The sequence below is a fragment of the Strongylocentrotus purpuratus genome, unplaced genomic scaffold (assembly GCF_000002235.5).
Source record: "Strongylocentrotus purpuratus isolate Spur 01 unplaced genomic scaffold, Spur_5.0 spur5_scaffold_21, whole genome shotgun sequence".
Lineage (NCBI taxonomy): Eukaryota > Metazoa > Echinodermata > Echinoidea > Camarodonta > Strongylocentrotidae > Strongylocentrotus > Strongylocentrotus purpuratus.
In genome coordinates this window covers 2292665-2307014 of record NW_022145607.1, presented here as the reverse complement: position 1 = coordinate 2307014, position 14350 = coordinate 2292665, and the positions used below count along the sequence as shown (strand labels likewise).

Sequence of the window (14350 nt, the reverse complement as noted above, 5' to 3'; positions counted from 1 at the left end):
AACCAAAAAAAATGCCAATCAAAATGGGTACCTAAAATCTCTGAAATATAGAAATGTATGTATGACTGTTGACAAATACAAGTAAATGTACATGAAAGCCCACATATGGCAAAGGAAAAATACCTAGATTTAAAATATTGACCCCAACAGTACATTGGTACCGCATCAGGTGTTGGTTCACTGTTCTCTATCTTCATAAGGATCAAGTCCAGGCAGGTAATAAATCTGAAAGTGCTCTTTTTCATAAACGATTATTCATATACATTATGAAGAATATGTAAAATAATTCTAAATATCAACAAACATTAAAAAAAACTGTTGTTACTAATGATGCAGTTCATTGTGGAGCGAAATATATGTACTAAATACATCTCGTTATACGAATGATAAGATTTCCTCATAATACAAAAACGAAAAATGACTAGTACCTCTCACTCTCTGATGTTCTGTTAATTGGAGGATCATTTCCAGCATTCATCGGTGAAGAAGATTCCTGACAGGGAAAATCAATTAAATCAGAGAAAATGTAACATTATAATGTTGTGGAACAATGTGATATATGAAGACATAACGGCGACAATTAGTTTTGGTCAGCACGGATGCTTTAGGATGAATTAGACAAAACAACGAGAAAGACGAAATTCAAAAGTCATGCATATAATGAACACATTATTGTTTCTTACAACCAAAATAACTAACCATTGTGTAAAATAGCATTGCATGTAATTTTTCATTCTCTATTTTTAGAATTTCAGTTTTTTTTGTCATGCATAGGTGTGTTTGAAGCAAAACATATCACTATTGGGCTATGCACAAAAGGTCATCAATTTTGCTTTCTTCGAAGCTTTGTTTTTCATCTCTATGATGAAATTAGAATTGGCTGAATGGTTGCTACCAAACATATCTGTATTTTCAATTATCTTTTTTATCCAAAGTTTCAATCAAATCTATGGCATATGCTTTGTTTAGAGAAAACTTAAACTAATAATAACCACTCACTCGAATTTCACTGTTTTCGTCAATTGGTGAGTGACATCTGGATTCCAGGTCTTCAGACGGGTGACGGTCAGTCTCCATGGTTTGAAGATGGGGTGGATCGAATCCGCTGTATTGCCATGTCTGAGATCCGCGCGGGGAAGAACCGCCTGCGTCATTTGTGGTCACGGGGCTCTCCATTGCTTCAATCTGATCTAGCATTGGATCTTGTTCACCTTTTTCAGGATATTTCAGCTTAGCATGGATGAAAGGATTGTGTTCTTCTCTGCCACTTTCTTCATCATCATGGGTCCTACTGTGAAGATTCTTCAAGGAGAGTTCGGCGTCTCCTCTCTTCGCATTATCAGCTTGAGTGCAGTCGTTCGTATTCTCCACATTGTCTACCTGAGATGCTAACTGTCCCGTGTGTGATGTCGTGTCTGCATCCTTCATTGTCACCGTCACATACTCTCCTTCGATGCGTTTCTGGTGGTCACGGGAACGTTGATCTCCAGTTTCTTCCTCATCCGGATCACCTCTACAAGGTGAGATGCCTTCTACTGCATTTGGATGGCCTGCGTTCGCTGCTGCCTGAAGCGGCGCCAAACCATCTATGTCGTTCACGTCCGTGTCTGCTCCATCCAATGCAAGGAAATCTACTACATCTTCATGTCCTTCTTGTGCAGCGGCTTCGAGTGGTGTCCATCCTTCATCATCTTGTACATTGACATGAGCGTTGTGGTGAACAAGTAATTTCAAGATATCAATGTTACCATTGTAACATCCTGCATGAAGAGGGGACTTACCGCATTCATTTCTTTCGTTCACATCAAATCCATTGGAGACAAGGACAAGGGTCAATCCTTCAAACATGGTACCCTGAGCTCCTTTGGCCAATAGAACTTTAACAACTTCTAAATGGCCGTTACTGACTGCAGCATGTAATGGCGTCCACCCAGTGTTATCTTTCTTGTTCACATCAGCTCCTTGCTGAATGAGATATTCCATGACTTCTAAATGGCCTCTATGAGCTGCACCGTGGAGAGGAATCATCCCTTTGTCATGTTCTTCGTTAACATCAGCGCCATTGGATATGAAGAATTTGACGATGTCTAAACAACCAGATTGTGCTGCGGCATAGAGTGGGGTCATTCCATCATATCTGTTCTGCTTCGCTCCTTTAGTCATGAGATATTCGACAGCTTCAAGATGACCCCCTTGGACAGCAGCATTGAATGATGTCCCACCCTTGGCATCAGCCTTGTTCACATCAGCTCCTTGCTGAATGAGATATTCCATGACTTCTAAATGGCCTCTATGAGCTGCACCGTGGAGAGGAATCATCCCTTTGTCATGTTCTTCGTTAACATCAGCGCCATTGGATATGAAGAATTTGACGATGTCTAAACAACCAGATTGTGCTGCGGCATAGAGTGGGGTCATTCCATCAAATCTGTTCTGCTTCGCTCCTTTAGTCATGAGATATTCGACAGCTTCAAGATGACCCCCTTGGACAGCAGCATTGAATGATGTCCCACCCTTGGCATCAGCCTTGTTCACATCAGCTCCTTGCTGAATGAGATATTCCATGACTTCTAATTGGCCTCTATGAGCTGCACCGTGGAGAGGAATCATCCTTCTGGCATGTTCTTCGTTCACATCAGCGCCATTGGATATGAAGAATTTGACGATGTCTAAACAACCAGATTGTGCTGCGGCATAGAGTGGGGTCATTCCATCATATCTGTTCTGCTTCGCTCCTTTAGTCATGAGATATTCGACAGCTTCAAGATGACCCCCTTGGACAGCAGCATTGAATGATGTCCCACCCTTGGCATCAGCCTTGTTCACATCAGCTCCTTGCTGAATGAGATATTCCATGACTTCTAATTGGCCTCCAGCAGCTGCACCGCGGAGAGGAATCATCCCTTCCTCATCTTCTTCGTTCACATCAGCTCCTTCTGAGATGAAGAACTTGACGATGTCTAAATGACCAGATTGTGCTGCGGCATAAAGTGGGGTCATTCCGGCATATCTGTTCCGCTTCGCTCCTTTAGTTATGAGGTATTTGACGGATTCTAGATGGCCATATTGCACGGCAGCATTGAATGGTGTCCAACCCTCAGCATCACACTTGTTCGTATCAGATCCTTGCTGAATGAGATATTCCATGACTTCTAAGTGGCCTTCACAAGCTGCACCGTGGAGAGGAATCATCCCTTTGTCATGTTCTTCGTTCACATCAGCGCCATTGGATATGAAGAATTTGACGATGTCTAAACAACCAGATTGTGCTGCGGCATAGAGTGGGGTCATTCCATCATATCTGTTCTGCTTCGCTCCTTTAGTCATGAGATATTCGACAGCTTCAAGATGACCCCCTTGGACAGCAGCATTGAATGATGTCCCACCCTTGGCATCAGCCTTGTTCACATCAGCTCCTTGCTGAATGAGATATTCCATGACTTCTAATTGGCCTCTATGAGCTGCACCGTGGAGAGGAATCATCCTTCTGGCATGTTCTTCGTTCACATCAGCGCCATTGGATATGAAGAATTTGACGATGTCTAAACAACCAGATTGTGCTGCGGCATAGAGTGGGGTCATTCCATCATATCTGTTCTGCTTCGCTCCTTTAGTCATGAGATATTCGACAGCTTCAAGATGACCCCCTTGGACAGCAGCATTGAATGATGTCCCACCCTTGGCATCAGCCTTGTTCACATCAGATCCTTGCTGAATGAGATATTCCATGACTTCTAATTGGCCTCCAGCAGCTGCACCGCGGAGAGGAATCATCCCTTCCTCATCTTCTTCGTTTACATCAGCTCCTTCTGAGATGAAGAACTTGACGATGTCTAAATGACCAGATTGTGCTGCGGCATAAAGTGGGGTCATTCCGGCATATCTGTTCCGCTTCGCTCCTTTAGTTATGAGGTATTTGACGGATTCTAGATGGCCATATTGCACGGCAGCATTGAATGGTGTCCAACCCTCAGCATCACACTTGTTCGTATCAGATCCTTGCTGAATGAGATATTCCATGACTTCTAAGTGGCCTTCACAAGCTGCACCGTGGAGAGGAATCTTCCTTCTGTCATCTTCTTCGTTCACATCAGCGCCATTGGATATGAAGAATTTGACGATGTCTAAACAACCAGATTGTGCTGCGGCATAGAGTGGGGTCATTCCATCATATCTGTTCTGCTTCGCTCCTTTAGTCATGAGATATTCGACAGCTTCAAGATGACCCCCTTGGACAGCAGCATTGAAAGATGTCCCACCCTTGGCATCAGCCTTGTTCACATCAGCTCCTTGCTGAATGAGATATTCCATGACTTCTAATTGGCCTCTATGAGCTGCACCGTTGAGAGGAATCATCCTTCTGGCATGTTCTTCGTTCACATCAGCGCCATTGGATATGAAGAATTTGACGATGTCTAAACAACCAGATTGTGCTGCGGCATAGAGTGGGGTCATTCCATCATATCTGTTCTGCTTCGCTCCTTTAGTCATGAGATATTCGACAGCTTCAAGATGACCCCCTTGGACAGCAGCATTGAATGATGTCCCACCCTTGGCATCAGCCTTGTTCACATCAGATCCTTGCTGAATGAGATATTCCATGACTTCTAATTGGCCTCCAGCAGCTGCACCGCGGAGAGGAATCATCCCTTCCTCATCTTCTTCGTTCACATCAGCTCCTTCTGAGATGAAGAACTTGACGATGTCTAAATGACCAGATTGTGCTGCGGCATAAAGTGGGGTCATTCCGGCATATCTGTTCCGCTTCGCTCCTTTAGTTATGAGGTATTTGACGGATTCTAGATGGCCATATTGCACGGCAGCATTGAATGGTGTCCAACCCTCAGCATCACACTTGTTCGTATCAGATCCTTGCTGAATGAGATATTCCATGACTTCTAAGTGGCCTTCACAAGCTGCACCGTGGAGAGGAATCTTCCTTCTGTCATCTTCTTCGTTCACATCAGCGCCATTGGATATGAAGAATTTGACGATGTCTAAACGACCAGATTGGGCTGCGGCATAGAGTGGGGTCATTCCATCATTTCTGTTTTGCTTCGCTCCTTTAGTCATGAGATATTTGACAGCTTCTAATTGGCCCTCTTGGACAGCAGCATTGAACGGTGTCCAACCCTCGGCATCCATCTTGTTTACATCAGATCCTTGCTGAATGAGATATTTTATGACTTCAACGTTACCGTCATTAGCTGCACCGTGGAGAGGAATCTCCCCTTCCTCATCTTTTTCGTTTACATCAGCGCCATTGGATATGAAGAGTCTGACGATGTCTAAATGACCCAATTGTGCTGCGGCATAAAGTGGGGTCCTTCCAGCATATCTGTTCTGCTTCGCTCCTTTAGTTATGAGGTATTTGACGGATTCTAGATGACCATATTGAATAGCGGCATTGAATGGTGTCCAACCATCGGCATCACACTTGTTCGTATCAGAACCTTGCTGAATGAGATATGCCATGACTTCAACGTTACCGTCAATAGCTGCACCGTGGAGAGGAATCTCCCCTTCCTCATCTTCTTCGTTCACATCAGCGCCATTGGATATGAAGAGTCTGACGATGTCTAAATGACTACATTTTGCGGCAGCATAGAGAGGGGCTTTACCATTATATCTGTTCTGCTTCGCTCCTTCAGTTATGAGACATTTGACAGCTTCAAGATAGCCATATTGAACGGCAGCATTGAATGGAGTCCAACCCTTGAGATTTGTCTTGTTCACATTAGATCCTTGTTGAATGAGATATTTCATGACTTCTATTAAATGGGCTCCAGAAGCTGCACCGTGGAGAGGAATCATTCTTTTGTCATGTTCTTCGTTCACATCAGCTCCTTTAGAAATGACGAATTGTACGATGTTTAAATGACCAGATTGTGCTGCAGCATAGAGTGGGGTCATTCCATTATATCTGTTTTGCGTCGCTCCTTTAGTCATGAGATATTTTACAGCTTCAAGATGGCCATACTGAACGGCAGCATTGAATGGAGTCCAACCCTCGGAATTCGCCTTGTTCACATTAGATCCTTGCTGAATGAGATATTTCATGACTTCTAAGTGGCCTCCAGAAGCTGCACCGTGAAGAGGAATTTCCCCCTTTTCATCTTCTTCGTTTACATCAGCTCCTTTCGAAATGAAGAATTTGACGATGTCTAAATGACCAAGTTGTGCTGCAGCATAGAGTGGCGTCCTTCCAGCATATCTGTTCTGCTTGGCTCCTTTAGTCATGAGATATTCGACAGCTTCAAGATGACCATATTGAACGGCAGCATTGAATGGTGTACAACCCTTGGAATCTGCCTTGTTTACATAAGCGTCTTCTGCAATGAGACGACCTTCTAAGGCTGCCTTGTAGAGCGGTGTGTATCCCTCATCATCCATCTGGTCAATGACAGGGTTGAATGGTAGCTCTAGTTTGAACACACTGGCATCACTCCGTCTCATGGCCAGTTTCTTCATTCCATTAAAAACGTTTTCCTTTCTAATCTCTAAGATTTCTGCCAATTTGACGCACTTGTCATCAGCGGATGGTTCGGTATTCATATTTACAAGAGTACCGTGTGACAGCTCTGTCTTCTCGTCCTCTTTAAATGCATCGGGTCGAAGTACTGTAGGCGTATTAGACAGTACATGATCTTCTCCATCGGTGTGCTCTCTCTGTGCTTCATTGTGCTCAGTATCCAAAGCACCGTATGTATGTTGTGATAGCATGTTTTGCAGTGATGTGATCAGTGGTATACCGGTTTCCTTGGCACTAAAACAAAAGGCATAATTATGGTGTTGTACTCGATGTGATATTATGGAACCAGGCATTTAAAACCTGTGAAATCATTTGCGTCATTTTAACTTATACTTGTTCGAATTCCATTCTAAAATAAAGAGACTGATACGGAAACGATAAATTGGAACCTAATTTTAATAATAATAATAATATCGAATATTTAGGAGCGCTAAAAACAATAAGTACCACAGCGCTTACAAATACAAATATTTGGAAAGAGGACAAAAATGTACAGTACAGTAATTTTGTTTGTATTATGAACATGGAATTTAAAGCAAAAGCAATAAATGATATGCAATTGATATTGGTAGGCAATAACATTACATTATATGCCATTTGAGACTGACACCATATTCGGAAAATGAGGAGGGGGGCGGTCCATTTGTTTGAAATCTGGAATGTGACATTTGAAGTCCCTTGCCGCGTATTGATACCTCATTGTATGTATCTGCCTGATTAGATCATGGTTTAGGTCCCCGGCTATTTCTTTTCAAAGAAAATTGAAAACATATCAATGCATTTTGTCTATATCGATTCTTAAGGAACAATGTAGGATTTGTGAATAAAATTTAATATCAAAATGATCAGATAGAGGCGAATTAGTTTCATCTTTAGTAAAAGGTGTAAGAACAAGGAACAATTAAATTCAAAGATTTTGACACCGACAATGCCAACGGTTTGTGAGCGTTATCAAATAAAACCTTTAATAAAAAGGGTTGCCGTTAACGAGCATTAAACTGAATGGATAATTTTCAATTATGAAATTGAGTCTCATAAAGAAGTGAGTGTAGCTTACCGAGTTTCATCTAAGAGAAGGACAAAATTACTTAAAAAATAAAAAGGGCTGGGTACTGAAACGGTAAATCGACTGTTTTGCTAGAAAATGAACTTTATGTGGGACAAGCGTGACATCACTAGTTGCAATGATTATCCAAGTATATGCAATGAATGGTTGCATGTAATGGTGGGTCAAAACAAATGGTTTCATGTCTGGTGTCAATAGAGAAAAATTAAAATATATAGGCATAGATACATCTGTTATGATCGCATTATTCGTTCTACTTTCTATTCATAAATAATAGTTATCCTATTCGACATCACCCTTTCTTCCCCCCTCTCTCTCTCTCTCTATCTCTCTCTGTCTTTCTCTCTCCCCTCTCTTTCTCTCTCTTTCTTTCTCTCTTTCCCTCTCCCTCTCTCTCTTCTTTTCTCTCTCTCTCTCTCTCCTTCTCTATTTTTTGATGAGCACTCTTATCTTCTTTATCGTTGTTATCTTTATCATCTCAATAATTTGTTTATATTTTTGGAATGAACAAAGGCGGTATATTAAGTTCTTTTGTATGCAGATAACGATCTTATGAAGACACTTTAACCTCACTTTAACCTCATTACATGTTATACACTGATAGATACACTAGCAATATGTTTTACGCTAGTGTAATTTCCCGAATATAAGGTCTAATATTACTTAGTAAAAAATATTTTTGGTTTACCACAACCACGGGCTACGCTTTGACTGATTGATAAGAGAAAAAAACTTACATTTTCCGTTCCTGAATTCCTACGTCACCTCCAGCGTCTTGAGGAAGGCTCTCATCTTCAGTCTCTTTTTCAAACTCGCCAGATTTCTCAGTGAGCTGGACAAAAGCAAACAAAACCAAAATGTCATCACATTTATTGATGGCATAATGTCACAGGGATTCATCTCTTAATTAATTAATCGCTTTGACATAACTAATAATTGGGAAACAATATGACGTCACCTGGAACGAATTCGAATATTGTTGTTACCTAAATCATGATGTTACCCCTTTAAAGTGTGAAAGCTGGTGCTTCTTCTTCAATACACCAAAATGGCTAGAACTAGTTTATGGGTTGCTTTAAGCGTAAACTCAGCACTGGGCATGATGGGAGGAAGCGGCTTTACTAGAGGACCTGACTAATTTCAACCCAAGAACAACAATTAAAGCTGTTTTTTTTTGGTATAATCTCTTTAAAGGACCTAATCAAATTATATGCCCTCAAAACTAAAGATTTATTTTACCAAAATATTTGTTTCACTCACGATGCGACCTAGCTATTTAAACTGCAAACTTAAAAGCTTAGTAAACAAAGCCCAATGAAGCAAGAATACCGTTCGTGTGTCATGCATTGATATAAAAGTCTGGAACATCTATAAACGTAGCTAATTATATTTCAATGTAAAATAGATAATGACGTGCAAGGACATTTCCCCTACCAAATACTATTTAGAGTACCCCAAAAAATATATCTCACTTTATATTCTCAGACAGCTAACGAGGGGGCAATCAATCAATGACGGAGTTGTGCTGAGCTTATTATCAGGGATTTAATTGTCCTGGATGGGGTTGTTTTCCAGGTCCATTTTCTCGGGGGGGGGGGAGTTGTTCGTGCTAGTCTTCAGAGAATCATTGCATCGTTTCACAAAACCGTCATATGTACAAGTTCACCAACAACCCATTGAAACGCATGTTAAATGTAACACAGTACGTTTCAATGGGTTGTTGGCGAACTTGATCTCATGAAAAGCTAACTTGGCAATAACGATAACAACGAAAAACTCCCGAAACTCCGACCAATTGTCATCTTTCAATTTTCAAAGCTGCTGAAATAATTCATACATTTGGTTCTAAGTCACTTAGATACTCAAAGAATAACTATTCGGAGAGGACTGAACAATGTTATATTTTGAATTAGATCATACGCTCGGGTCATTTATGGGTTACCTCATTTATAATTTATAATTGAATTTTATTTAAATAAGGGCAGGGTTAATGAGAGAAACGGGTCAGTGAAAATCTGAGGAATATCCGACAACAGGAGTGGAAACTTATCAATCTTTAATTTGGTTTCAATCACAAACTATGTCATCTAAGGCCATTTGTTTTTCTGATGAAAACAATAAAGTTCTATTACAGAGTTTGTTGATGGTTAAAACAATTGTAATAATATATTTAGAGCATAGGTATAAAACCACTATATCTTTTTTTTTGGTTAAATTGGATTTTTTGTTTTTGTTTGTTTACAGGACCACTAATTGGGGTGCATGCGTGATAAATCATAAGGAAGCATCATTGTGATAGAATGATTATACATTTAAAACTTTGAAGTTTCTTATCTTTCGTTCGATTTTAAACATTCACCACGTGGACGAGTGGATATGTCACGGGACTGTGGATCACAAGGTCCGCGGTTCAAGTCCCACCGCGGCACTAATGTCCTTTGGCAAGACATTGATCTACATTTTCCACTCTCCACCCAGGTGTTAAATGGATACCAGGTAGGATGCGAAAGCTAATGTGCTTAGATTAGCAAGAGAGCGCTTGTAAAAATGACGCCTGGCTGGAATGCTCCCCAGGGAGTGGAGAATGTGCGGGTTACCCTGAATCCGATGACTGGGGTAATGATTTGATTGCTGAGCCCTCAGGGAGAACAGTATGAATACTGATGAGGCTACCCTGGGTAAACAAGCCATATTATCATTATTATTATTATTATTATATTTTTCTCTAATTTATATTCTGTTACTTAGCCACTTTAATATTACAGTGAACTTTCTCTGTAGATTGCGGCTCAGAAGCAATGTCCGGCTCACCAGACGATTTGAGTGTGAGATATTCTTTGTGAATGCTTTTAAATATCAGGAGTGAGAACGTCAAGTCTATAAACCTCATACATATTCATGACATATCAAATATAACTAGATATGATATCAATTCTATTAAACTTTAATGAGTAAACCTTCTAAAGTGCCTTAGCAAAAAGATACATTTTGCTTACCTCGACTCCATCTGTCAATGATGATCCTGGACCCATCTCCTCGCCATCAGTGTTCACCCCCATATTGGAATCACCCTGTAGCAAGTGAAATATAAAGATATACATCAGAAAGGAATCGCAATGCATTAAGCTCTGCTTATCTGGGAGCCACGGTCAATTATGTTTATTTTAGGGCAAAGATGGTAGAATCAGGGGAGTACTGTACATGTAAATGTACTGCGCAAACTATACATATTGAGGCCTGGAACAATATTTTAAAGCAAGACCTCAGGCGGAACAACCCTATGCCTAACAATATCGTCTTGTAATTAGCTCCAGTTTCCTCCGTGCCAATACCATCTTGTGATTTCATATTTATATTTTTGATAGAGTATCATTTGAAACAAACAAACAAATCATTACACACAAAAATGTCACATAAAACATATTTTCTATTAGTGACGATAATCTGACTTTTTAGGAAATACATTTTGTTGTATCTTCTTCTAGGTAGATGCGAAATCATGACTTGAATCTATTATGTTCGGAAAGTATTGATTTAAGTCTTACAATAGTATTGTTTGTCTTCTTCTCTTTAGCCAACAAGTAGGATAATGTTTTCAGTCTTGCAGATATACTCATGTATCAGTGGAACCTAATGCAGTAAACTGCTGTAATAGTAAGCGTGAATGGTATTTACGAGGGATAATTGAGCTAATTAATCTTATACTCTAGAAAATTGAATATCATATAGAAAATAACGAATGATATGGGGGATATATGGGTGGATGCGTGTTTGTGTGCGTGTGTGCGTGTGTGCGTGTGTGCGTGCGAGTATGTTTGCGTTTGAGCGTGCAAATAAATAACTCCTTGTTATGACCAGTTCCATAAACATGACTATTAAAGGTATTAATACAAAGCTTTGGGAAATTTTGAAAATTGGCTGGATAGGGATTCTGTACAATTTTGATATATTTGGATGCCCCTGTGGATGTATGGTAAGCACTAGAAAATTAGCACATGAAAATATCAGAATATGTAGTTGTGATATATAATTTCCAAACGGGAATAGCTAACCGGTCGATTTTAGTCAAGAAACAATGTTTTATAGCTTAATTAATATATTGACCTTCAGAGGGAGCTATACAACATAACGAGTTTATTATTTACAATTTCATAACTTTAGACTCGATTTCAACCGCGACAATGATCACTGAATAGTGTAGGATCGCATATGCTTCCAATATGTTCATTTTACCAAATTCATGACCCCATACCAAAAAGAGTTCGGTCTCGAGACACAATTGATCATGTCTGATTGGTACACGTCAGTAAAACCCAAACCTACATATATATGTATATACCCACACACATACACAACTACGCCACACCCTCAAGTATTATTTCCAATGATATGAAGGCTGCATCTCAAAGTAGGGAAACGTAACACATTGAAATGATATTGTTACTTTGTTTACGCAGCTAGGTTTAAAAGTAAATTATTATGACCAATATTAGAGATCCGTGGAGCGTAGGTGAAAAACATGCCCTCGTAAAATACATTCTAAAGAGGATACTTTCAATGGAAGCTTGTCTGACTTTTTTTTTCTCGATCAACGTCGTTGGCTGTTGTTTCAACTCTTCGACAAAGTTTGATGCGCTTGTTAATTTCCAATTAATTGAAACAAATCAGGTGGCCTAAACTGGCTTATTGTTGCAGTATTCCTCTCTTTCTCTCTCTCTCTCGATCTCGATCTCTCGTTCTCTGTCGATCTATATGCCTCTCCCTCTATATTCCCCTCGCTCTTTAGCTCGCTATTCCCCTTCCTCTCTCTCTCTCTCTCTCCCCCTGTCCACACACAACATTTTCCGTGATTAGCTATACCGTTTCGCGATAGTGATACCGTTTCGCGATAGTTTTACGATGAAATTGTGTGTGTGGACGCTCACTAACGATACGTCGTATAACGAAACTAGTCTAACGAAACGCAGGTTTGGGCATCGTTTCGAACTGAAACTCAATAAAGAATCACGCCTAATCACGGAAATGTTGTGTGTGGACAGGGAGAGTGTAACTAGTGTAACTAACTGGGCGGGGCTTAACGTGACCTCGAGCGAAAGGAGACCAGACTGTAGAGTTTCAGGATTACTTTCTTCTGTTTATGGACATCCTTGAATTTATACGATGATTATTTATATGACGTTTCTTGTGTGTGGACACTTTGAAATTTAGACTATGATTCTTTATACGACGTTTCGTTATAGAGTTTCGCGATAAATTGTTTTGTGTGTGGACACGCTGTTACTCTAATATCCCCTCAAAATGTTTCCCCTCATAAACATTATGAAGGCAAATTAGCCTCAAGTGAGCTGGGTAACAAAAAAAGAAAAGAGAAAACGGGGAACTCGGGGGAAAACCGAGAAAATGCGGACAAAGAATATGGAAGTTGCAAATCCATAAACATATCTATTGATATGGAGCTACTCCTATTGAAGAGTCGGTCACGGTGGGTGATGTTTTTTCGGCACAACTTCTCGATTCTGTTGTAACAAATGTAATTCCTCCTTTTTAATATTTTGATTGGAAAGGGGACGTTTTCGTTTGAAATTCTATAACGCAGTAGATGTATATATGAAACAAAACAATATATAATATGACATTACTAATCAGATCATAAATAGTAGGAATACCTTTGTATCTTTACTGTGTTTTAAATGTCTTTTTGCCATCATATTTAATTTTCTGTGTTTTCTTCTTCCAAAACTTACAAAAAGGAATATTATTATACGCCTCCTTAACTTAAACAGGTACCCCTTTTTTTCTCATTAGTTTTGTTGTCAGTTTTGAAGGCGTAATGAAATGCGAAGTTTCTCAGTCTGCTATTCATATTAAACATTGATATTCTTACATCGTTTAATTCAAACATCTGAATGTAAAATCCAACACCCAAAGGCACTTCTTCATTTGCAGTACAGCCCACTCTCAGGTATATTGTCGTACTGTCGCACTGTCATTAACATCAACACATCTTTCCCTTCTTATGATAATTTCCGATTGATCTGAAGACTGGCGATGTTTTTGTATTAATGTTGTAGTGCTTGGCTCTCAAAACTTTAAGTCCAAGGTATTTCTGTAAGTTAAATCCAATTAATAATCTCTGCCGAACATATTTGATAGGTATATAAGAATTTCCTGGTTAGTGTTACTATGTCTTAACGCTATATTTATGCCATCATCGTTTTTCGCTGGTACTTTCTCTCCTCTTCTTCACTTTTGTTTTCTTTACGTTGGAGGGAGTACCTCATTTTTCTCTATAACAAGGGATTTGTTATGCTGAACCCATATAAAATAACTCCTTGTTATAACCAGTTCCATAAACATGACTATTAAGACTTCTTGTGAGGGTTACTGTCAAAAAGTTTGGTCCCGATACACGATCGATCACGTTTGATTGGCACACGTCTGTAAAACCCAATTACACGCGCCTACATTCACGCACAAACACACACACCTACACCCACACCCTTACGTAACTTTTCCCGGTGTTATGAGGCTTTACACATTTTTGTTTTTCTTGTTTGTGTGGTTCGTTCTTAGGCTGAATCTCAAAGAAGCGAAACGCAAAACCTTCAAATGATATTGTTATGTTGTTTACGCAGCTAGGTTTAGAACTGAAATTAAATCATTTTAATCGATGGTAGAGATCCGTTAAGCTTGGGTGAAAAAAAAATATGTCCTTATAAAATAATTCATGAGAAGAGAATGTAAATGGAAGT

General features: G+C 39.7%; 1 protein-coding gene across 1 annotated transcript; it reads right to left on the bottom strand.

Moving 5' to 3' along the window:
* Nucleotides 1-421: 421 nt before the first annotated feature.
* LOC589530 lies at nt 422-6723 on the bottom strand. Its single transcript, XM_030995077.1, has 2 exons — nt 1000-6723; nt 422-493 (listed from the first exon to the last, which is right to left on the bottom strand). Exons 1-2 carry the CDS (start codon nt 6721-6723, stop codon nt 422-424), a joined length of 5796 nt encoding a protein of 1931 aa, XP_030850937.1.
* Nucleotides 6724-14350: the final 7627 nt, after the last annotated feature.